Source organism: Tinamus guttatus, unplaced genomic scaffold (assembly GCF_059628265.1).
Source record: "Tinamus guttatus ecotype Peru unplaced genomic scaffold, ASM5962826v1 Tinamus_guttatus_pri_ptg000383l, whole genome shotgun sequence".
Lineage (NCBI taxonomy): Eukaryota > Metazoa > Chordata > Aves > Tinamiformes > Tinamidae > Tinamus > Tinamus guttatus.
In genome coordinates, this window is record NW_028288917.1 from 6,735,638 (window position 1) to 6,762,148 (window position 26,511).

At 37.9% G+C, this 26,511-nt stretch overlaps 1 protein-coding gene across 1 annotated transcript in view; it reads left to right on the plus strand.

The window, feature by feature from the left end:
• Positions 1–24,793: 24,793 nt before the first annotated feature.
• The window catches only part of MLIP (muscular LMNA interacting protein), a 56,551-nt gene continuing 54,833 nt past the window's right edge, over positions 24,794–26,511 (plus strand). Inside the window, exons 1-2 of the mRNA XM_088530544.1 lie at positions 24,794–24,808; positions 25,185–25,268. Of these exons, the coding sequence (XP_088386670.1) occupies positions 24,794–24,808; positions 25,185–25,268 (99 nt within the window). The remainder of the gene's footprint in view (positions 24,809–25,184; positions 25,269–26,511) is intronic.

Sequence of the window (26,511 nt, forward strand, 5' to 3'; positions counted from 1 at the left end):
ATTAACTCTGCACCATGGCTTGTAGGCTGTTCAGAGTTCTGAAAGGTGAAAGCAACAGTTTGAAGCTTTCCATATCTTGGCTTGTACACAAATGAATGCATTAATACTCCAGAACTGACATTTACAGAAATCTGAAAATAATGATTTCACATTTCCCTCTATAGAATAGAGATTCGTGCATTAGCAGTCTGATTTTGCTCTTTTGTGTTTTCTGTTTTGATTATGAAACAACATTTGGAAATCAAACGTGGGGAAAATGACAGGGATTGTGAAATGCTATGCTTTTAAATTATGTGAAATAAATCAATTGGATTCATTTGAACTGCTTGCAATTAGAGATTCTGGAAAGAGCCATCAAAACTTGTTTCCCTATAGGCTAGATTGAAAATTGCTTTCATAGAGTCTCTATACATCTCTCAAAAAATTACTGACAGCACATTTATCACCATTTTACTGCTACTTACGAAAGTAGCTGTTGGTGGTGATTTTACATAATTAACTTGCTGCAAAAAAGCATTAGATTTTCAGCCACAAACAGTATCTAAATCATGTAATATTCTTCTGTAGAAAAGACACCTTGAAATACATCCAAATCAAAATCTAGACATCAGCAGACCTCGATGATAATCAAACAGGTTATTCCTGTCAAAATTCCTAAGCCAAAGCTATTTTCTCTCTGTCAGTTTCAGACAATGGTAGCAAAATGCAAAGGTAAGTATTTGTGTTAGAAATAAGCAAGAAAAATGGACATAATTTGTCTTATTGATAATCCTTTCACTAACGTTAGTGAAACCAATCTCAGCTGAAAATGCAGAAGATTTCATTCTAGCTATTTGTCATTTACACCCTATTAGGTAAACTAACACTGATATTTGCAGATAATAAAAATATCAAGGAAATTTCAATGGTTTATTTGTTGGGAGGGGAGCAGTTGAGAAAGATTGTGTGTGTATGTGCGTGTGTATTTACTGCACAGCACCTGAGTTTTGTTGCAAGCTGTCTTCATCTATAGCATCCTTCCTGGAACAGAAAGTCTGTTTGATGAAGAATTTCAGGGATAAATTATGTTGTAATCACATCACCCTGCGGTTCTTCTCCAGCTTCGAAGCAGCAGAGGTCTGTGCCCTGGGCCTAAGGTTTGCAGTCTTGACACTGACTTGTGGTGACTCAGTGCTGTGTTGTGTGATGGGCTGTTGAGAGTTTTCAGGAGCTCAAGTATTTATAGCTTCCAAGAATCTGAATCTGAAGAATTGCACTTTAAGTTCTGGTAATTAGGATTATGTGGGCTAATTTAATTTTCTTTTCATTTAATGCAGAAGTGCTATGACACCAGTGTTAATAAGAGGAACTGGTATATGTCCTCCTTCTTAAATAACTGTTGCGAGCTTGCTTTAGGAGAAACCACCAGCTACATCAGGATAGGATTTGAGTAGAACAAAGCAGCAGTTATGCTCAATGATTTTATAAATAAAACATAGTAAAATAAAACATAATATTTCATCATTCTATCATTCTCTTCCCAATTAAATATTTTTGCATTTTCAGGACTCTTTTTTTTTTCCTGTCTAATGCAGGAATTGTAAGTCAGAGTCTTGAGATGTCCAAAGAAAAGGAAATGTGGCATTTCTACCCTCCCACACAACTACGTTCAAAGGGATGAGTTCAGAAAAACGGTTCTATACACTGCAAAGTGGTCTAACACATTAGCCACTGGCTAGAAGGGGCATGGGTGGCACTCTACTAATTAGTAAATAAGGAACATATGAGGAACAAGCTGGTTCAAAATTTGTGAATATTACTTATGTTAACCCTAGTTTTTAGTCCAAAAATAGAAACAATCAGACCACTTGACTTCATAGGAACACTGTGTAACTCTTTTTGTGGAAAAAATGTAGATGTGAGCATCATGAAAAAGTCTGGAAATAAATTCCATGATCATCTATGTGTGTGTTGGATTGTGTGTGAAATCAGACATTGAAATACTGGGATGTACTTTGATGGCTGATGTTGAATTGTCAGAATATACTGTATCGTAGCAATGAATACCACAAATTTCTTAAAAATAGAACTTTATTTAAAATTTGATCCTACTGTTTTGAAAGCATTGTTTTTCTACGTATATATGCAAAACTTTCTTGTTAAAAACAGAATTACTTAGATGGCGTATTGTCATTACATATTGTATCTTGCAAAACATTTCTCTTTGAAACTGTTTATTGCAATTTTACAGCTGACATTCCTGAGTTCTGACTTTATTACTATTTTTCATACAAAATCTTAAAAATTTAAATTTCCCTCCTTAATGAGAAGAAGATTTAAATATTTCACTTGTCTTTCAGACTTCTTGGTCATAATGAACAAAAAAAAATTGTCCTTATAGAAGAATTATCTTCAAAATAATGGTATTTGAATAAAGTGCCAAGTCATCAGTAGCTATTTTACTGAGATATCCAAGGCACTCTCTTACCAATTCCATAGCTGCATGTCTTTCCTTCTAAGTGCAGAGATATATTATGGTCTTATAATAGCTATCTTATTGTTAATGTCTGTGAGAGGGTACAATTTCTAAATAGACTTCCAAAAGCTAATATGGATTCCAACAGCTTATCAAATATTCATTGAATACAAGAGCTTTAGATATTTAGTTAATGAACCCCCCAAATTTAACTCCTTTCAAAAGCAGATAGCTCATTTCAACTAATGTCTGAGTGGATGATAATTTTCCAGTAAATCCAATATTCTCTGTATATACACATCCTTTTGCATATGGACTGTAGTAGGTAAACTCATGATAGGGCACCAGCCTGAAATACTGCCTTCCAGTAGAATGCAGACAGAAACACATAAAGAATAATTTTGTTGCGTTTGCTTATATAGATTTAGAGAAGCATTTGTGGAAGAAAGTATGAGTAGAGCTGACAAGCTCTATTATGAACCACTTCTCAACATGTAAACAGAACTGAAAAGTATTTTGCAATATTGTCGGAAACTTCTGATGGCAGCGCCATAGCTTTAGCACTCAGAAAAGACCATGTCACTGCCGAGTGTGACTGTGTGGTCTTCTGGAGGCACCTTGTCACACTGGGGCATGTTCTACCTGTATTGTCCTTTTTATCTAGAAGTTGTGGTATAGTGTAGTCTATGTGGTAATATTCTTAACATCATTGTTATCATTGCCATTATTGTAATTCTGTATAACGCATGTGGTAATTTCACCTATGAATCACCTGCGCCAGGGCCTGTTTGCTCAAGGGTATGAGCAAATATGTAACCAGTGACTACTCTTGTCTCCAAAATGCATTGTACATGCTGCAGTAGACTCATTCCTTTGCATACATTTTTTGTAGCTGCCTTTCAAATCAAGTTCACGTTTATTGAATCCTCTTTTGAATATAGAGAAAAAGCACTATTTCATGTGATCTTGAATCAAATTTCAGAAGATTGTAAACAGATTATTTTTTCTCTCTGATTCATGACCAAACATCCCTGCATTTGTTATATTCTTATCCTCAAGAAATAATTGTCTAATTTATTTTAAAAATATGTGTATAAGTGTTTTAAATGTGTGTATGCATATATTAAAAAAGTAGAATTTTATAAACAAAGTATTGACATAAATTGCAATTTCTTTATGTTTTTGTGCTGGAAAATGAGGCATTATGTTTTATTGCAGTTTTAATGAAGGATTTTAACATAAATATGCTGTCCAGCTATTTTCATGCTGAAAAGGACTGAATATATCTGACTTACAGAAAAAAGTTTGCAAAGTGCGTTTAGGTCTGTTTGTTAGTTGTATGCTGAAACCAATGCCTTATGAAGTGTCTGAAAAGACCAGTTAGGCATTACGTGACCTGGTAAGTACTCACAAAAAAACTTAAATCAACTTTTTAACATTGAAAGGTAGAAAAAGCACAACCATTTATTTCTTAGTGCAGATAATTTGTAACACTGTCAGTTAGTTTTTGCACTTGCTCCATTATATTCCCATCTGTTAAGTTTAAATTTTTGGTCCATTATTGTAAAGTTTTATCAAGCTCTGACATCCTCCAGCTGAATATCAATGACAATATTTTAGAAAAACGCCTCGGGCTTCTAGGCGTTTCCACCAACACCTGGTTTCATGGTGTGACACATGCTCTTTGGCAGCTGTGAGATCCCTGATATTGCTTATGAGGAGACATGGCTCTGGGACACCTGATCAATAAATCATGGCAAGAGTTAATCACCTTGGTGTGGAGCTGAGCCAAAGTAGGAGCTCCTTCAGATGAGCATCGGTGCTAGTACAGGTACCTAGGGAGGTTTTATCCCACAAATTTAGGCTTCTGTGGGGTCTCCAGTGTGAGGTCTCAAAGGTTCCGGGCAATGAATTCAGGATGAGGGGTAAGAAAGCTGAAACTCAGAGTACTTTGCAAATGTAAATGCCCTTTTAGAACTGCTGAATTCTTTCTGGTGGGAGCTTCAAAGCTTGGTTGCTTCTGGAAGCAACAGTGGTTGGCCAAACAGCCAGCAAAATCAGTACTGTGCGGAGAAGCACTGGTGATGGAGAAATGGCTCGAGTCTGGGGGATGCAGCAGTGCTGTGGCATGACAGGAAAACTCCAGTGCTAGTGGATGAATTAATCTGGTTAAAGTGCCACATAGTATGCTAGGGGCAGTGGTTTTTAGCACTGCACTTCACATTGCAGATGGATTTGTATTGCACACATGAGGCGAGGCAAGGGAGAAATCAAAGAAATGAAAACAAAAGTCATATTTAAAAATACAGTAAAAACACTAAAAGAGCAAAAGGTATGATTAAATAGGCAAGGGTGAAGAAAAAATCAAGAAATATGGGCAAAAAGAATAAAAGTATGGGGTTGAGTAGACTGAATATTCCACAGCCTTATTGTTTGTCATACTGACATGTGTGAAGTGAATGGATGAAACTTAACAATTGATCTATTACCTCACCATTCGTACTTAGTACTAAATTTCCTCTCACATTTTAAAAATAATTTTGTAGAATTCGCAGATCAATTGCCATAAAGGTTACGTTAAACATGGCTTGATATCACCTAGTACCTCATTCCACTAATGTGTTTATACCAACCTTATAACGTCTGTTAAAGCCCCACTAGACACTTGAAGCCCACTTACAAGTCAAAGTGTAATTGAGAAGCGGAGCCAGCTGTACTTTCATATCTCACAAGATGGGTCTTCATGCTGTCGAATCTGCAGGAATTTGCTGCTGGCTTCATTAGCACAGCTTTCCGCGTGGGCTGACACTGATACTAGAGACAGCTTTTTTCCTTCCGAACGAACAAGTTTTGCCATTGACGCTCGTAGCTGAATTGTAAACAAGATTCCCCTCCTTTCCCTCTGGCACTTTTATATAAAACACTTGACTGCACTTGTTACTCAGTCTTCAGGATCTTTTTAGACACAAATGATTTTATATTGATACATATATGTCTATAGCTAAAGATAGATATAAAGAAGACTTCTACATCCCAGGATGTCTGTATAACTAGAAGACATATTTCTACTCAGGAAGTCAGCAGTGAAACTTTCCATCGTATCTTCAAGTGAGAATGCTTTAGCTCTTTGCTTGATTTATTCTGCTTTTGCTATTCCCATGGCTAATTTCTCTCTGGCATCAGGACACAATCCGCCTTTGTTGCTCTTCTTTCAGTGCTGAATTTGCCTTCTCACTCATCAGCACATCAGCACAAGGCAATATGTCACGTTTTCAGTTGACCTCTTGTTCCCCTGTGTCTTCTGAAGTGTTTACAGGATTTTGTGGCATAGAGCTGGTATTGCCCAGCCTGTGCATACGAGTCGTCCTCTAACAGCTTTGCAGCTCTCTGCAGACCAGCGGTCTGCTTTCTATTTGAGTTTAGAGATAACCTTGCTTTTTCAGCATAAACAAACCTGGAGTAATTTCAGATAACATAAATTAAATTGGGCAGTTGCCCTGTTTGTGGGATCTTGCAAGATTATGTTTTTGCTCTCTTTCATCTTGCTTTCAGGTTTCTGCTATCTTTTGCAATAATGACAAACTGGCTAGTTTGAAAGAGTCTTTAATTTTTGACATTTTATTTATTTATTTGGTGTGTATGTGTGTCTGGTTACTGGCATGATTGCTGCCTGATAAATACTCAAGGCAAAGACTTTGCACAGGTCTATGCACACACTTAATTTGAAGCACTCCACTGATTTTGTTTGGATTGCTGCTATGATTTAATCTCTGTAGGGATCAGAGTTGGTGGCTGAAAAATTTGATAACTCCATGTAAGGCTTGTTGTAACTGCTGTGTGATGGTTGCTAATAGAGAGATGAATGAGTGCTCTGACTGCATTTGTCACTAGAAATGGTGTTCTCACTGTTAGCTGCTGGTGCTCAGCCTTATGTTTCCCTTTCTACCAAGGCAACCAAGGCAACTGAGACACTTGTGGTCTGTTTTGATAAAAACAGCCCAAACTTCCAATATTCTTCCAAAGTGTACCATTATTGAACACAGGTTTACCCATTAGCCACCTTGCTTCCAAATTTAACTGCTCTCTTTGCTGTCTGTCCTAATGGGCGGAAAAGAGCTATCTTTGGTTTTGTTTTGAAGGATTTTCTTACTGTAACTAGTTCCATTTTTGGGAGCGCTGGAACATTCCTCTGTCTTGTCTTTTTGAGGAGAGAGGAAGGGAGTTATTCACTTATGGTCACCCAGCCACTTACACTGATCATGCTAGAAGTCAATAGTCATTCATTGCTTTCTGGGTTAGTATGTGATGAATGGAATGAAAGTTATTTATTTAGTGCAAAATATTGTTGTGATTCCTAAGCTTGTTTTATTTTTTTCATCATTATTATTTTTTTTTCCTGTGGAACTGATATAAGAGGGCTCAAAAAAGATTGTCTTAGGTTAATGTCATAAATTTTCTGCCTTTGTTTACTTCTCTCTAACATAGAATCATAGAATCATAGAATCATAGAATGCTTAGGGTTGGAAGGGACCTCTAGAGATCATCTAGTCCAACCCCCCTGCATACGCAGGGACACCTAAAGCACGTGGCACAGGACTGCATCCAAGCGGGTTTTGAAGATCTCCAGAGAAGGAGACTCCACAACCTCTCTGGGCAGCCTGTTCCAGTGCTCTGTCACCCTCACTGTTAAGAAATTTTTCCTTAAGTTCCTATGGAATTTTTGATGTTTCAGTTTCCGGCCATTTCCTCTAGTCCTATCAGTGGCCACCACTGAAAAGAGACCATCCCCGTCCTCTGCACTCCCTCCCTTGAGGTATTTATATACACTGATTAGATCCCCTCTCAGCCTTCTCTTCTCCAGGCTGAACAGGCCCAGCTCACTCAGCCTCTCCTCATAGGGCAGATGTTCCAGGCCCCTGATCATCCTTGTAGCCCTGCGCTGGACTCTCTCCAGCAGCTCCACATCCCTCTTGTACTGTGGAGCCCAGAACTGGACACAGTACTCCAGATGCGGCCTCACCAGGGCTGAGTAGAGGGGCAGGATCACCTCCCTCGACCTGCTAGAGATGCTCTTCTTAATGCAGCCCAGGATCCCATTGGCCTTCTTGGCCACGAGGGCACACTGCTGCCTCATGGTCAACTTGTCGTCCACCATGACACCCAGGTCTTTCTCCGCAGAGCTGCTCTCCAGAAGGTCGGTCCCCAGCCTGTACTGGTGTCTGGGGTTATTCCTCCCCAGGTGCAGGACCTTGCACTTGGCCTTGTTGAATTGCATGAGGTTTTTCACCGCCCAGTTGTCCAGTCTGTCCAGGTCCCTCTGGATGGCAGCACAGCCCTCTGGGGTATCGGCTACTCCTCCCAGTTTGGTATCATCAGCAAACTTGCTGAGGGAGCACTCTGTGCCTTCATCCAGGTCATTGATGAATAAATTGAACAGGACTGGACCAAGGACTGACCCCTGGGGGACCCCACTAGCCACAGGCCTCCAACTAGACTCTGCACCGCTGATCACCACTCTCTGGGCCCTGCCATCCAGCCAGTTCCTAATCCATCTCACTGTGCACTCATCTATCCCACACTTCCGGAGCTTGCCCAGGAGGATGTTGTGAGGGACGGTGTCAAAAGCCTTGGTGAAGTCGAGATAGACGACATCCACCGCTCTCCCCTCGTCTATCCAGCCGGTCATTTCATCATAGAAGGCTATAAGGTTAGTCAGGCAAGATTTTCCCTTGGTGAATCCATGCTGACTACTCTTGAGCACCTTCTTGTCCTCCATGTGCCTGGAGACAACAGCCAGTATGAGCCGTTCCATCACTTTTCCGGGGACGGAGGTGAGGCTGACTGGCCTGTAGTTGCCTGGGTCCTCCTTCTTGCCTTTTTTGAAGACTAAAAGAAGTATTTAATGTGAATCTAAAAGAAGTATTTAATGTGAAAAAATACAATCCGGTTCAGTTTGTCATAAACGTTCACATTTGATTATGCATAACAACAGTCAGTGCTATTACAGAGTAGTAAATCTGATGGCTAATTTAAAAGAAAGGCAGGAAATGGAGGCGGGGGAAGAATATACAAAACATGCTTATGTGCTATTTTGTTTTGTGGTGATAGCTCACCACTGAGCTCCACAATTTTATTGAAAAACCCCCAGGTGACTGATTCTTCAGAAAAATAAAAAAATGCTGCAGGAGATTTAGGAGGGGGTTTGGGTAATGATGTCATTGCCTTGAAGTGGAAGGATGGGAACAACACAGAGCACAGTAAGAAGCCACCTTCTCTCTTGCTGTTTGTATCCTTCTCTAACAAGATGGAGGCAAAAATATAATTAGTAGCATTAGTCACACTGTGAGTTCCTCAGAAAAACACTCTGCAGTCAAGTTGTGCCGCTTTTCTTAGCAATTCTTCAGCCTTGCCCAAACAGACAGAAGACGAGACTGCTGCTGATGAGTCACATTGATGACAAACAGAACAGATAATGTCAAGTAGGTGTTTGGCTTCCAGTGTCCTCACAAGTAAATATCTATACCAAAATAACATGGTGAGCGTAGAGAATTAGACCCCCAAAAAGGGTTTTGAAATCGTACTGTAAAAATAGATGGGATGATGGCTTGCATTTTTTGTTCAGGATTTCATGTCTTTCTTGCTTCTAAGAGTAAGACTTAACCCACATTCGGCATTCATAGGAAAAATGGTAGGTGAGAGGCAGGGTTAATAATATTCCTTGCTGGGCGCTCTGGCATAGGGAATGTGTCAGCAATTTGAGGTTAGAAAATATGAATGGACCTACTGACTTATTGGGAGTCCATCTAGCCATTGTCTTGTCCTCAAGTCACCAGCTGTTCATAGTCGAAGAAAAAGGCATAGAAAACAGGATAGATACTCCTATGCCTTCCTCCTATATCCTCCCAGGGTTATGACAGTGGCTAAGGTCTTTCTAAGTTGGAAGTTGGATCTGGGCTACTGTTTTAACTTGATGAACCTATATGTATGTGTTTTCTTGCTTTTGACTTCAGTTATTTTTCTGGCACCTGAAACTTCCTGAGGCAATGGGCTTCATAATGTAATTATGTGTAATACAAAAGCCTAAAAGTCTTTTGTCTAATAAATTTATGTGGTACTTCATGACAATTTTGGTCTTATACCAATAGTTCATGGCATCAAAGTGAAAACTGTACTTATAAAGCTGTATTTTTCTACAAAGTGCTGCAGTAGGCATAGCGTTGTCCGAGGTATTACAGGCTAATGTTTACAGGGAATCTTATGCATGAATTGTGCAATTAATGATGCTTAGACTAGAAATAATTTCCCCTATTTTAGATGTCTGAGCAAGTCACCTTATATTTTGCAGTCAGTTAAAACAAAAAAACACAAAACGAAAAACCCACAAATTTTAGAGCATGATTTATCTGATCTCTTTTAGACCTATACCTTGGGTAGGATGAAATGGGTCTTAGAAGTGCTTATGTCTCTGTGCTGTCTCTGAAGAGAGCATAGCTCAGATATAGATATCTACTGTGTAGACCTTTAGCTTGTTTGAGCGAGTATCAGTCTTACTGAGGTCAGTCACTAAGGAAGAAGAAAGATGCATAATTCCATGAAATGATTGGGCTTTAGGAAAATACTCACCAGAAAATAAGCTACAGTGTATTTTACTCATCGTCCTTACTCTGAGATTGCTTAGGCAAATGGGTGGGTATTAGTGCCGTAGCAAGAAAAATGGCAAGGGAAGTTCATTCCATTGTTTCATCCAATTCACTCATAAAACTAGATTTTTTTTCTTAGTGCCTGACATCATCTGTGTCCATGATTTCTTTTTTCTTTGAGAGAGATTTATCTATAATCTCAAGAGATGCCATTTCTAGGATGATGCAAGTGTTTCATCTGGACTATAAAGGAGATTCCTAGTACTGCATCTCTTTAAAAGGTCACTCAGAACTTTATGATTAATGCTACCTTGCTTGTGCTTGGCAGACAACAAAACGGAAGAAAACAGAGAAGAAAAAAGCCAAGGCAAATTGAAAAAAAAATTGCTTCTTTAACTGAAGCGATATGTTATCCTCACAAACACCTGCAGTGCAAAGGGTTGGTGAATAAGAGATGAGTCCTGTGTGGGGGGAGTTGGTTTCTGTACCCATGAGATAGCGAGCATCAGCTTGCAAAAGCTCTGGTGACATTCTTTGAGCTTAGAGCTTGCCATCCCACATCCATTCCAAAAATTTGATCTCACTGGCAGCACAGGAATCTGTCACTGCCATGCCACATGTTGGCACAAACACTGCCTTGCAATTGATTTTGTACTTTTGATGTCAAATCTTTGCTGATCCTCATGTCAAACCTTTAGTATATGACTCTGATGGGTAACTGGAAATGATTTTGATTTTAGCTGTTTTCCAGTGAAAAGATAGTAGAGAAAATTGATCCAAGGACATAAATCATCTTAAATGAGCCTATGTGTAAGCATTCAAGAACCTCTAGCCTTTGAGTTATTCTTGTTTTGCATTTTCTGTAACTAAGAGCAAATGCCTTTTTATTTCTAGCAGTGCCTTCTAGTATTCTTGTGCTACACTTCTTTCAAAACAAACATCAGGAATTCATGCTCATTCCTTGGTCATTCTATTTTTGTTTTAGCATTCCTTCTCTTAGAAATTTCAGGTGCCAGCATGAGATTTTAGATATATAAATTATATGTTTTAAGAAAAATAAAACTACTAGAATACCATTTAAGCATAAATAAATAGACCTATGCTATGAGCTACAGAGTTGGATGCCAAGTGTTTGAGACTTACAGCAGTTTTCAATTTTTATTCTACTTACCATTTTTCAGGAATAATCAAAGGGGGAGCTGGTAGGCCCAGAGTTGCAATCCTTTCTCTTCTACTGCTTTAGAGTTTGACCTTGCTCTATTTTATCTAATATTCAATTCCTTAATGCTGGAATATAAAAATGCTTTTTTTTTTTTTTTTTTCAATGGCATGGCTAAGCAATAGGGGGTGATTCATCTCACTGAAGCTTAGACAGCTGCAGTGTCATGTTTTACATCTGAAGAGGTTGTCCGGACTGCCACTATGATCAGTGGATGGAAATGGGTACTTCTAAGGTGCAGTCCTGAGGTAGTTTACATGCTCTTTCATGTTGAGATTGCTTCCTTCTCTCTTCCTTGACTATAGAGGGAGCCTCAGACATGCTGAAATGTAGTCGTGGTAAGTGCTTACATTTCCTTAACTACACCTAATGTGAGCTGAACACAGGGAAACCACATCAATGTGCAGAAGTCCGCAGAAATTCTGCTGTTCAGACCATCGTGAGGCTACTCTATTGTCTTTCAAATGGCTTTATTCACCACTCAGAGCTGCCTTTGGTTTGAAACAGGGGTATCAGCTGACACGCGAAATGTTTTAGGTAGAAAGTTTATGCACAAATATAAGTATAGGGAAAATGTAGACTGAAATCTGGGCTGAATCTCAGTGAAGAGCCAGTAATATTCCCACTCCTATAAAAAGTATTAGAATATTTTAAGAGCCACATCACTTAATGGATGGCACAGAGTTTTAAATCTGAAAGAGAACTTTCAACATATTAAGTAAATTAGTGGAATTTATTGTCTTACAGACTTTTGTCTTTCTTTTATGTCTTCTGAAATCATTCTTTCACACAACCTGGATACATTTTTTACCACATCCTGAGTATACTTTCCAATATATTTGGCAAACTGGCAGTGTTCTTTTATGTCTCTCACTTGTACAATAAAAGACAAGATAATTCGGAAAACATTCAATTTATATTGTTAATAATGCAGATTTCTCAACCACAAGCTTACTCCCTCATTGCTCGCTGGGTTGCCAGCACCTGCAAATCAAGTTCACTCAGCCAAGTAATTGCTTGAGGATAAGGAGGATGAGGTGGGAATGTAAATGCATATGTATATATGTACATATAGCCTCAGTTTCTTCAGTCAGAACCTATTAAAAATTGATGAAATCTGATGTGGAGATACTCTAGGCTCTACAGAAAATTTTGTGGGACACGTTAGGAGAAAGAAACATCTAGAAGAGGAGAAGGCAACACTGCAGCAGCAGATTCACAGGCCTATCGGTTCTGACACTTCAAACCAAACTGCAAACGTGTAACTGTTCACCCGACAGCTGCAAAAGTGGCCCTCAGTGGCTATGCTTGAAATCACTTCTTTAGACATACACACAGAATAAGGAGCTCTGGCATCCTTTGGAGAAGGGATTCTTAGGCATGCAAAATCTCCTGGCAAACTTGCACAGGTGAAGAAGATGCAAATAGCATTAAATGCTATTTATTAGCCTAGGTTGGTTGAACTACTTTTCTGCTACTGAGTGTCACAGACCTTCCCCTGCACAGGGCTTTGAGATCAGCTGTGCCAGGGAGAGACACAGGAGCATTTATCTCGGGGTGTACATGGGTTTCCTAATGGGCACAAGGTACTGAGCTTCTCCTGGACCTGCTGTACTGCAGCACTCAGAAGTGCTCCATGCTTCTCACATCAGACTGTGTCCACAGATTGATTTGTTGCAGAGATCAATTTTCTCCCCCCCTTTTTTTTAAGATGAGAAAACTATTCTAAAGATTATAAACCTTAGCATGATGTATCAGCAATTTATCAAAGGAGCCCCCGTGATACCATGGTAGGCAGATTATTTTTAGTCTGTTTCTTCTAAAACAAATCTAGTGCCTTCCTGTTTATTTTCAATTCTTTAATTAGCAATGGTGAAAGACAGAAATGTAAACGGCTTTTACTGACACACAGTTGTGAGCTGACTTACTGTAGAGCAAGGCAAGAAATTCTCTCTTACTCAGGACCCAAGCTAAAAAGCCTTTCATATGCAAAGTAAGATTTACATAGAATTTAAATGTCTCAGTCCAGATTCTTTAAAAATTAATTTTTAGTCCTTCTCAAGTCTTGGAGTGCTTTCAACAGAGGTAAATTCAGGACTTTTTCATATTAAAAATTTCCAATCATCACTATCAGTTTTATAATCCTGAGTATTTTGGAACCAATCTGAAACCACAGACCCGTTGCGACTGCAGAAAGTATGACTTATTTTGATGTGTTTGATCTGGTCTTACAGGTATACGGTGTAAGCCTGCCTTACAGAAAGGCAATGCATCAGGGGGCCATTTCCATTCAACACAAAGGGGAGCGAGAAGTTATTGCCCCCTTTCAGTAGACCAGAGGGAGAGCTCCTCCATGGTGTTGGAGACCCAGTTGTTTGAATAAATTGTATGAAGATTGGCTAAGATGCATCCTGAAGATGCATCCTGAAACCCACATCTCAACTCTTACTGATAGTGTCAGGGGATGGTGAAGTGCTGAATATTTCATAAATGCTAAATTATTTTCTGAACTATCAAGTGGCTCCTCTAGGAGAAGGAACAAGATCTACCTTTCCCTGGAACAGCCTCTTGCCTGGTTCTTGGAGAGCGTACAAGTTTAAGGTTCTTCAGGAAGCAATAACTCCTAAAACCTCCCTTTATCACAACATCTGTCTTAATGTTTAGGGCTACAACCATCTTTATACTGCCAGCCTTGTCTTTGGCACAATAGAAAGAATACTTGAATGTTACCAATACGTGTGCAATCAAACAAGTTATAGATAGTTTATGAAGGTTATGCATGGTATACTAAATAAGATTTTGGATGGTATTTAGAAATAGGATATAAAGGAAAACATTTTAAGAAATAAGTGATAGCCCTCACTGTAGATTTGTGAAGGCCTGATATAAAAAAGCACCTATTTGTTTCTTATCTGTTTTCCTATGTTACTGAGAAACTGATCCCTGCGATCTGGGTTTAGATTATTTTAGCCCAGCATTTGTACTACTCTCCTGAGAGATTGTTTCAAAGTGTGATAGGTTTCATTGCTGGGAAGTGTTTCCTGATACACAGCTGACTTATTTTCCTGCTCAACTGGAAAATTGTTTGTTGTTTCTGCGACGTGGAGCAGTGAAATCACACTGAGGCAAGCAGAGTGGTGCCGGTTCCCCTCACCTGAGGCAGCCGTAGTACCTCCATCCTGCCTTGGATGAATTTTCTCTTTTTTCATGAACTCTCCTCAGATGCTTTAACTATTTATGCCTTTCTGAAGTCTTAGAAGTCATCGAGTCCAACTACACACTTATAGTTCTCATAAAGTCTGTCCCATCAACATTTTAATGCTCTCTTCTAATAAAACTATCAATCAGATTTATTTTTTTGCTTACTTATCAGAGAGTTTTAAGGAAGGGATAAGAGGCTTGCAATGTTTTATCAGATCCGGAATTTCTGCTCTATAACATGACTTTGTACAGGAATGGTGCACTATGGTATATGATCATGTGTATGGGACCTCATATCACCTCATAGCATAGAAAGATAAAAAAAAAAAAATGTTGGCTGGGTGAGCAGTAGCTTAACATTGACCCTCATCAGATATTCTTAGTGATTTGTGTTAATGACGGGTGTCTTTCTTCGGATGTCTTTCTTTTGGGACTTATCCATCCCAGAGGAGTTAATACTGTGGTGATTTTTTTGGTTAGGTCCTTTTTTGCCACTTTCTTTCTTATCATATATTTGATATATAGCTTAGGAATTTCCTATAGATTATGGTGCCTGAATAGAAGAATACAGTGTCATTAGCATTTCCCTTTCTCAGCATCAAGGGTCATTCATTAGTTTTGTGGTAATTTGGTTTAATTTAAAATTTTGTGTTGTTGTGATACTTATTTCATGGACCAAGTACAATTTCTGGAAATGATTTTAAAGGATTAGGGTTCATAGAGTGCGGTAAATATGAACATGCATATATAAATACATTTGTATATAAATAAACATTAAAGTCCTTCTGTTTGGATATAACGGTCAGATGGATCCCTGAGGCTATTGCCTTTATACCATTGGCATCTTACGTCACCAGGCATGAACTTGGCTGCCTGGCCTCAGAAGAACTTCCCTTCCATAATAGGCAGGGAAATGTAATTGGTTTTGTAGTATAGCATACATTAAGCTCAAGGGCTCTCAGTAGATTTATTACAATTGCAGATGACTGACAGACATTAACCTTATGCTAATCACTATAAATGCAAAACCCCTTAGATGGCACTTAGTGTAAAAACTAGTGATGTAATTAATTTGTACAAGCCTAATAAGCGATTTTTGTTGTGGTTACTTAAGCAGCCATATTAGAGTCTGACAAATTAATCCATTACTTCTGACCATCTATGATACTTACGGTGCACTTTGAGTTGCCGTGAGGCATGATGCTCCTGATTTTGGATGGCCTAGAGAAAGTGTCTTGAAAACTGGCTCAAGTTAAACACTTTAAAGCATCAACTTCTTGAGGCAATAGGATTGTTAAAACCTTTATTGATAATACATAAAATCCTGTAGCATTCTGCAAGGTTTGCTTATGTAACATCCATGAAAATCCATGAAAAAGAGAGGAAAAAAAGGAGAAAAAAACCTTGTCCTGCAGTCTCTGGCAAAGAGCAGGATATAGCATATATCTGTATATACTATAACTGGTGCCTATTATTGCTTAATAATAATAATATTAATATTAGTAATGTATAGCTCTTTTTAGGTGTAGTCTTCTCTTTCATGATTTGAGAGGACATTGCTTATGATTTGTCTAGGTTTCTATTAGAAGATCCCACTACGATGATTTCACAGTTAAAGAAAGCTTAGTATGTAAGCAGGGAGAAATCACACCCGTGAGCACAGCCCAAGTCCACTCTATTTTTTCACTCTTACTAGAGAAAGCAAGAACAATAGGTCTCTATCAGACCTTGCATGAACATTTCATTAAAGCACTTTGGGGAGATGTGCTTTCTTTACTAAAATCGTTACCAAAAATTTCAGAGACACTGCTGATCCTAGCTTTTTTGTACCACCTCTCTGCCATCTTACAACCCATTCATAGATTTTGGAACATCCATACTCTTCCCTCTGAGACAGTAATCTGGTGTTCAGTGACCATGACACGAGTGTCAGTCACCACCACTGTAGTCAAAGGTCATTGCAACAGCTTTAAGTAGATGTGAGATAGCCAGGGGTATTTCTGAGTTGTTAAAGAGTGTTTTTAAATTAAAATAATTTAGAGACTAGTATTTTCTGATGGTGAATCTTGGGTTCAGAAAAGCTATATTGGTTCTTTAAATGATACTTCTATTTTTATAAAGAAACGCTATAAGGAAATTATTAAAGCTGTCACAGCTGGAAACCAGAGTTAAGCTAGAATGATGGTTCCAAAGGATGGTTCTCCTTTATTCACAAAAATGAAATGTGTCTCCTGGATGCTTCTGTCGGCATTCTTTAACTTTTAAAAAACTTCATAAGGACAAATCCATAAAATGATTTCAATATTCTTTTGTACGCAATCAAATATTGCTACCACAGTGCCATTTTGAACTTTATGACAGTAATAGGTACTATATGGGTTACCATGAAGCTCAGATTTTTTTATAATATAAAAATGATTTGAACGTCTAACTCATATAATTGCTAGTCTTTTATAATATCTGAAACCTTGGCAAAACCTTAATTTGTCTGCAGTCTTTGCAGCCTTGCAGGCTTTATTTATTTATTTATTTCTCACCTTCTTAAGCTAGATAATCTAGATAACCTGTTTTTTCTGTAGAAAAGCATATTGGTAAGCCTTTTCTAGAAAGACTTGATGAGAGTTAAGTTGATGCTGGGGGAGACTTAGATAGCATATGTACTACGTTATCACTTTGCATTTTAGCTGTTGACAGTGGCAGAAGCAAACTGACATTAATGCATCTTGATAAGTGATTCTGCAATTACTAGTGTCACTTTTATCATCAATTACTCAAAACATGACCTAGAACTCTTGAATTAATGTTGTAATAAATTTAGTATATATTAATGTATATTCCACATTGATTTCTTCATGATCTATTCCTTGACAGTAAGAAGATTATTGTACAGTGTATTGCTACAGTTCACATTTGGCATGGCCCTCAATGTCTGTTTTAGAAGGCAAGAGTCTGATGCTTATTAATTTATTTATTTTTAAATAGTAGAGATGACATTTACTGGTTTGGTTATGAAGCGCTTCGTGGTTAACCTTTTCTTATGAGAATGCCATACAATTAATTGCCAACAGTTCAAGATGTTACAAACATTCAGCAGTTAAGGTTCCTGTTCCTCCAAAGAACTGAAAAACAATTTCAGGAATTTACATCTGAATTATTAGGTTTAAACAGCTGGAAAAGTATATTTTTTAACAACATTGGAATTTCAGTATTACTTATAAAATATAAGGATTCTGTGTCTTCAAAATGTGCTAGTCATTCAACAGCAGTTTAAAATTAATTAGAAGATGCTGCCTTGTAAAGCTGAATATCCCATATTTTGAATTAAGAAGGGCATTAAAGCTGAAGGGCATTAAAGAAGGGCATTAAATTAAGAAGGGCATTAAAGGGCATTATGAAGCTGAATTAAGAGGGGCATTCTGGAAAATACGTACTGCAAACTGAAATTCTTTGGACATCATAGATTTTAAACTCATTTCCACTATGTGGCTGTTGAAGAAAAGTAAAATAAATGTGGGATTTTCTTAAGAGCAGATATGATGTTGGAGCATAAGAAATTTGAACAAAGAAGATCTATGAGTGCTGGAAGGTGCCCAGAGGTGCATGTGCTCCTAGGTCACTGGGGGCAGAACCGCCTGACGTCACTGCTGCTTTGCCTTTGCAATGTGAACTTTTGGGAGCTTGGGGGTCCGAAGGCACATGGAGCCATAGGGGCAGTGGTCTTTGAAAGGATGGGTGCAAGCACCTCTGTCCACCCTGCCTCTGAATGTGAGCCAGTCTGGTCTGCAAGGCGGATGGTTTTATTCACACAGTGCTCTGGCATGCTTATTAAGGGACTCATTACAGGATTTGAGTTTCATATGTCTCCTGAGCTCAGCCTAGGTATGACTCACTCACATCTGGCTGCAGGAGATAGCAAGGAAGGCTTCCCCCATGGAGCTGTGATAGGAGCTTCCTTGGGGAGCCCTTAGGAGATGCCAGCTACAGAAAAGAAGAGCCAAAATCCTGTCCTGTAATGTCCACCTTTGGGCCAAGGGGAAGCAGTTCATTCGCTTCGGCATTCTCTGCTATGATTCCTTCCAAATTTAGGAGTCTAAACTAGATACCAGTTTTCTAAGAGAATAAAAAGTGCCATATAGGATCAACCAGAGTGCTTTGTCCTGTGTCCTATCATCTCAGACTGTGGTCAAAAGCTAAAGCTTACAGAAAAGTATGAGAACAGAGCAAGCAGATGGGGACATGAAGTCAGATCTCTCCATTTTCATAATTAGAGTCTCTTATTATCAGGCACAGAGTATCTTTCATGTTTTTAAATAATAGATACTGGATATGCATACTCTTCAGAAATGCTGTGTCTTTATTGCCTTTCAGGTTTAATTTCTCTATAATCTCACATTGTTATTTTCTGAGGAAAAGGCTTCATATCCGTGCATGGAGATGGCATTGTTTAGTTTTCCAGAAAGTCTCCGTGTGAAGACTAAGTTCACAAACATTGCACAGATGCTGTAGAGGGGTGAATTTAATATGAGGAGAAAAAAAAAAAAAGAAAAAAAGAAGGATTTGTTTATCTTGGTAAGAAGTGATGATGAAGTATGCAGCAAGATATTCTTGCAGAGAATATATTTCCCAAGTGTGAGTTTGCATATCATATATCTGAAAGTGGTAAAAAACAGCCAAAAAAAGGTCAAATATATCAGGTCAAATTGATGCAGGGTTGATGGTTGGTGTTGCTGAGCGAGAAACCTTGCAAGAAAGTCCTTTGTGATGTTTCAGATTTGCTTTAGAAGCTACAAGAGGTCACAAGATTGAAAGTGCTCAATGAGCATGTTCCAAGGAGCTACCTTCTGGTGGTGGAGACACAGTTTCCACCATTCTATGGCAGAAGTAAACGTCGGCTATTTAAATACTTTCCTTTCCTTTCCTTTCCTTTCCTTTCCTTTCCTTTCCTTTCCTTTCCTTTCCTTTCCTTTCCTTTCCTTTCCTTTCCTTTCCTTTCCTTTCCTTTCCTTTCCTTTCCTTTCCTTTCCTTTCCTTTCCTTTCCTTTCCTTTCCTTTCCTTTCCTTTCCTTTCCTTTCCTTTCCTTTCCTTTCCTTTCTTTTTTTTTTCTTTTTTTTTTTTTTGCAGCTGCAGATGTCCAAAAATACATAGATGGTGAGTTCCCTATCTGTCCCTCAGCTGACAGATAGTAACTTTTCAAAACAGACTTATTTACTCACAGTCATGTGAACTTGCTCCAAGATAGCTAAGCTGAATTTGGATGACAAAAGTGGCTTCTGAAGTGTGCTGTTTAGGTAATTATATAAGTTGAAACATGCTAGTCACTTAGAACTGGATGTTTTGACATGAATTGGTGTATTTATTGTAGGACTGTGTCCTTAATTAGTCTTCCTGGAATGAAGGGTGTATTTCAAGCAGGCACGTGCAAACATTTTTGCCTTCACATTTTTTTTGGTATGAACTCAAAAATTTCATAAAAATAGGCTCAAAATCTAAGTGTTAATTTGGTAACTAAAAACAAAATCCCAAACTCTAGAGTTTCATATTAACTAAGCCTATGTTATTTTAATAAGACTTCCTATGAATGCACAATCTGCTGATGTGGTTTTAGCAAGAGCAATTCCCAAATTCTTGACATTTCCCCCCTTTTTGCACTCTCCTGCCTTCATTTTAGGTACACATACACAGTCATACACACACATACATAATCCTGCAGGCGCTGATGAATGCTTGAGGTTCTAGTAATCCATGGGGAAAATGCAATGAATAAGAAATTGTTTGTGTCCTGCTTAGCTGACAAGGAGCTCTGAAGCAGACGTGAATTTCTTTTCATTGCATAAATCCCTGTACAACCTTTTTTTTTTTTTTTTCCTGTTGAGTTCTGACAGAACAGCTAAGGGTATGTACACCCTTAACTTTCGTGTTTATTTATCATGAGTAAGAAGCAAAACAAAAGTCCCCTGATAGTTACTTTCAATCTATCTGTGACAATGCGTGTTCCTCAAACGCATTGTTTTGCAGGAAGAATAAAGCTGTAGTGGGCTGATGACAGCTTCTCAGTTTAAACACTTCAGCTGCCGCCTTCTCATTTGTGAACTCTGGGTGCCCTGCTGGGTCTCAGCTGATATGTAGCACAAGGTGGGTACCAGTTAGTGCTGCAGAACAAAAGATGTCCTTTCGAGAGAGCTGCAAAGCTGCTTGATTGCTTCTCAAATGTGCATCTTCCATCCAAGGTCTCAGTTTAAAGATTTCTGCACTGATTGCTTCCCCAGTCTCCGAGGTCATACTGCCATTGTAGTGGTGGCTGGGTTTGATATTTTGAGCTAGGGTAAGAGTTTTATATCACCAGAAATGTTTAACCTTTGTTAATTTGTTTTCTGATATTAAGGACGAGGTCTTTTACAACTTACTTTGAAGAGCACCTCTGAGAAAGGGACAACAGCAAACAGCTGATTACCAAGTAGTGGGGTGTCCATCTACCCTGTAGGAATCTTTGGGCATGTCTCCTCCTTGTTTTTCAAACAGAGGCATATTCAGAAGTAGTCATTTCTGTCTGTCTCTCCTCCTACCCAGTCCCAACTATTCGGTCCATTCTATATTGAAGGATTCTTCCACGTAAAAAAAAATGAGTAAAAACAGACATATCTTGTTAATAGACTGGTGTCCAAGAAAACAGACTTTTTATGTGGAAGCAAATACTCAAATGAAAAATTCTTGGTTCAGTTCTGTACTGCAAGGGAGATGAGATTTTCTACATATAATGGCAATACGGAGTCAGCTGAGGCAATATTGCATACAGTGAACACAGCATTTGACATCTTTTACTGAAATTAAAAGCAATCTTAGAAATGTCTGAAATGTTGCAAGCTACTTGTATATTCAGTAATTTTGTACAGGACCTTTTCTTGGAAGCGGAAGGAAAATAAGTACTTGGTACAAAAGGGCTTTTGATTCACATCCAAAAATAACATGTTTAATTTCCTTAATTTTCAAACTTTTTTATCAGTTCTAATTTCTGGCTGTTCAACAAACAAGACCTAAAAAAAAAAGGCAATGTTAAATCAGAAACTACAGTTGTAAAGACCTATCAATATGAAGTACCTGCTTTTATGATAACCTACAGTGGCCATTTATTACATTTCCTTTAAAATTTAGAGAAAGGACATTTCTGAGAAAATGACTGATCCTGTGCCTTTTGCTTTTCTTGAGTGGCTGAGCTCTCCCATTACTTCTGCTGTGAATGGTACCTCAGCTGGGTAAAGTGCGCAAGACTGAACTCCTAATTACTTTTTTTCCTCCCAAGGAAACAGTTATAATCAGAAGGAATGTAAAATCTACTATTATGAAAAAGACAGCATTTGTTAAGAACAGTATACCAAAGCCCTTTTCTTAAAAGCTAAGAAAGATAATTTTAAATAACCTGAAGCTTTACTACAAAGCATACATAAATATAATTACATTGAATTGACAATACTTTACTGCTAAGATGTTCTTAATGCATGCCTTAGAGTTTTATGGGTCTTTTTATTACTTATACTTTGAGCCTGGACATTGTGTAAACTTTTAGAAGCTGTTTCACAAGACATTGATTATGGAGCTTTCAGACTGCATGATACTTTGTGCATACAGATGGGAAGACATTATTACAAGCATTTATGATTTTTTAATATTGTTTATAGGTCTTATATAATATCTGGGAGAAAGAATTCTAGCAAGAGTTCTGGGCTGAAACACAGGAAGCAGAATTTTATTAAATCTAAATACATTTATTATCTGTAAATCTGAGTTTTCAAAAGGCTGGATGAGAAAATAATATATGAGTTATAGGGTCTTTACTCTTGAATTTAAATGAAGGTTTTATTTTCGATGTCTAGTTTAATGATCTGTGCTAATGGCAATTACAAACTTTGAATAATATCTCAAAATAACAAATGGATAACTGAAACATTTTATGTTTTCTTAATATTTGACTTTACCCCTTAATTTCTACTGTTTGAATTACAATCTTCATTTCCATCTAAAACATGGTTTTCAAGAGATGGGTGAAAAATAGCAAGCTATCTTTTTTGGCAAGGAATTGTGCAAATATGATGTCATTTTTCAGAGCTTTTGAAGTTGACTCTTCCTTAGAGTTGGGGCTGTTACTTGTTCTTCAATCAAATCAAACCCCTATTGTAATAAAGTACATGTAATTGTGAGCATACTGATAAATGGCACTTCTCTCTCTAACGTGAGAGAAATAATGTCTAGTTGGCATCCAAGATATATTTCTTTCCTTTTTAAGGCTAAGGTTACAGTCAAAAATCATACACATTTTTACTCAGTTCTCAGGTAAAGTTTGCCTTACTGCAAGTAACTCTCAGCAAAGAGCTACCCCGAATGGTAAGAACTTGGTGCTTCTGAGGTTTGGCAGACTTTGTCTTTTGGCAGACAGAGGCAGAAGGCGTCCTCAGTTTCTTATGATCACAAGATCATCCACTACTGGAGGCGAACGGAATAAATGCTTGAGAGGCTGCAGAATTTTGGAATATAAAAACTGCAATAAGAAGCACAGGATATTTGTCTTTGGCTTCAGCTAATACAAAGAAATAGCTCAAGAATGACTTGAAAAACATGTCTGAAAGAATCAAAATGCTAAATAAGATGGAGAAGAAGCTTCATCCCATGGGATAGATTTGGCAATGCACAACTTGAAGGCAAAAAGTTTTCCCTGGTGATGAAGGTAGATTAAGGACCTGTATAGATCAGACTAGAATTGCTTTCACGGTCTGCTTTGGTAGCACTAGGTTTATTTTGAGGTATTACGTGAACTCTGAAATCTTTAATCAGATGAAAATGCTTATAAAATCTCCCAAATATCAGTACTGGCAATAAATGAACTTAATTTCTTCCTTAATTTAAAATTGATTATTCTATCCATGACTTGCTTCAGTTGCTTAGAGTGAATATGCTACGTTGAAGTTTAAATACATAGGAATTAAGCCCAGAATCCTTCTTTGTTACCACATGAAAAAGTGTTTTCTGCTATACTGTCCACTGTATGCTTATGCCAAAAACTTAGAAGAAAATCTGTGTAGTAGCTAAATGACAATGTATATGTAGTTTTTGTTCATTAAAAACAGGTCCTCTGCCCTTTCTGTGATCCTTTACATTGTTTTGTAGTATCTATTGGGGCAATGTTACTTGCATGTTTTTGGCTGAAAAACCTTTAGCTATAATAATACTTTGAAAAATAACCTTGACTGGATTTTGCTCAAATCTAGAAGATTTGAGGCTCTTTAGGAGCCTGGCATTAGCAGCATCATGAAAATAAGCCAGAATATTTTGTCTATTTTCACTTTCTTCAGGCCTGTTTCAGATGTTGCAGACATTAGATGCTGCAATTTAAATGTAGTTTGCAAACTGAAAGTGAAAAGTGACCAGAGGAAACCTGGGTAATAAGAGATGGATGACATTAAAAGAGAAATGAAGTAATTAGTAGTAAGTGGCCATGTTAACTGACCACCGAGTGGTTAACTGAATGAAATATAAGAACAAGAGTTTAGGCTAGACAGAAGAAAAAAGCAATTATGAAAGTAAACAAAATCATTTACGCTTATGCTTTTGCAGGAATGTAACTTGAAGGGTCAAACCAGAACTTGAAAAAGCTAGAGAAGACAATTGTAATGGAATTGGCCTAGTTCTGAAAGCCTTCTGGTCGTGTTCAAACAGGGGGTATGATAGATGCCCTATGTCATTCTTAGATAAGGGAGTTAAAGTTGTTCTAAACTGTAAGGCTAGCATTTCCTTAATACGTATGATATATTCATCTAAAGTTATCAAAAAATGTTACGTGAGTTTAGGATATTCAGGAATATATGGTGAAAATTGACATTGCTGTTAACAGTGGATTGCCAAAATATTTTACTATAGACAAGGCTATAGGCACTCGCTCAAGATTGCCCAGGAAGCCAGAAGCAGAGCTGAGTTTGCAGGCTGCCCAGATTTATCGACTAAGGACATTATACTTGTTCCTGGCACAAAATGTACAGTCTCCCGTGGAAAATCTGCTTCTATTCTTTCTCCTACTCTCTAAAATATCTGAGGAATGGTGTGTGATTGTATTTAGCTGCCTGATTATTCCACTGTTCAAAGCTGAAAATAATTTTTTTTTTGAAGAGACAAAGTCAAGTTTGTAAAATGACAATTCTTCATACAAATTCTTTTGTTGAAAAAAAAAAGAAAAAGGACTTAATTAGGACAAGCATAGTTATTCTTCCGAGTAGATGTGAATTCCTGTGAAAATGACCCTGGCACTGGTAAACATGCAGCATATTTGGGATCTGGGAAAATTAAAGTTCAGGTTAAATGTTTAGAGACAGCTGCTTTTTAATGATTATCAAAGAAAAGAAAACAAAATCCTAAGTTTATCATACCCATCCTGTGAACATATGGAAGAAGCAAACAGCCAGTTATATTTACAATTCTGTATGATCGTAGCTGAGTGCTTGAATAATTACTCTTTGTAGCCAGCATTCTTCAGGGCCCACACAGACCTACTCAAAAAATAGCTTCGTAAAAGGTCTTCTGAAAAATCATTGCTGAGGAGGAAAAAAAAACAGGACTTCTTCTTCAGTTTTGTCACACACACATTTCTACACCGTTTAAAAAGTTAGTTTCTCATTTTCCTCCAAGCTGCACTCTACACATTGCAGACAGCAGACGCAGGAAAGAGACATCCGTATTATCAACCCACTGAGTTTTCCTGGCAGAGAACAGGTAAGAAGAGGCTCCTATCAACCCCTTGTCAAATCCCTTGGACAGGTAACTCACAGGGTGATGTGGAATGTCATATGAAGCCTATTCCTAATTAGTCAGGGGTGCTAACCCATTCCTTAACAGATAAAAATACCAGCTGTTTCCACCTATGGTCAGTTAAAGAACAGGAAATTTATCCATTGATATTTCTACAAATATTTCCAAAATCTCCAATACAATGTCAGTTAGAACATCTCCAGGTTCAGTACTCTTCTCCATGAAGTGGAGTCTCACGACCTGGGCTAGCTGATGTTGTATGGCTGTCTGGGGGGACAGTGAAAGGTAGACTGAACTCCTCGATCACGTCATCTAAGAATGCATAAAGATTAAAGTTTTAATTTGCATTTTATGAAATCTTTTTAGGCATCCGATTTCTTTTAATGCTATTTTCTCATTGATTAAATGCTGAAATATCCAGATACCAGGTTTCTTGAAAATTATATCTGAGAGTATGTCATGACCAACTAGGGTGATAACTTGTAAGTGCAAAAGCTGGGCTATTATCCATCATAGATATGTGAGTGTCAAATACATCACCTTGGAAGATATAAACTATACAGCTGTACCTTTTTCTTTATAACCCTTGCTTCCCTGCTCCAAAATGAAGCTCCTTAGCAAGAAAAATGCCCAGATGCAAGATGTAACATTTTGGCATGCGAGTACTGGAGGCATGACATTGAAAATGTCACACTTCAGAGGTTTAAAAGAAATGAAAATGCAAGTTTTGCAAGAGTGGAAGAACCTGAACACAGGAGACAACCTGATAGATTCTGTGCTGTCATGAGCAAATCACATCAACCTTATATTTTCCTCTGTCTGTTCACTTATTTTAAAATCAAAAATTTCTACAAAACTGGACCAAAATGATTTAACCCTTAACAATTTTTTTTAAGTTTTCAAGAATGGAAAAGTGTTTTTTTTTTCAAATGGACCTAGGAAAGATATCCAAAAATTAAATATGTTTTTTCACTATTTAGTTGAGAATAAGCAGAAATAATAAAAGAGGGAAATGAGAGAAAAGGGAACATTTCAGGACAAGAGACAGCTAAAATATAGGAGGAGAGTGCTCTAAATGGAAAGCACATGCATAATCATCTACAGGATGGACAGGAGTAACAGCATCTCTGCTTTTTTGTGCTCACTTAAGTAAGCACAGGTGGATCTGTGGGTTTGTTTTTGGGGGTGTGTGTGTATATGTTTTGGG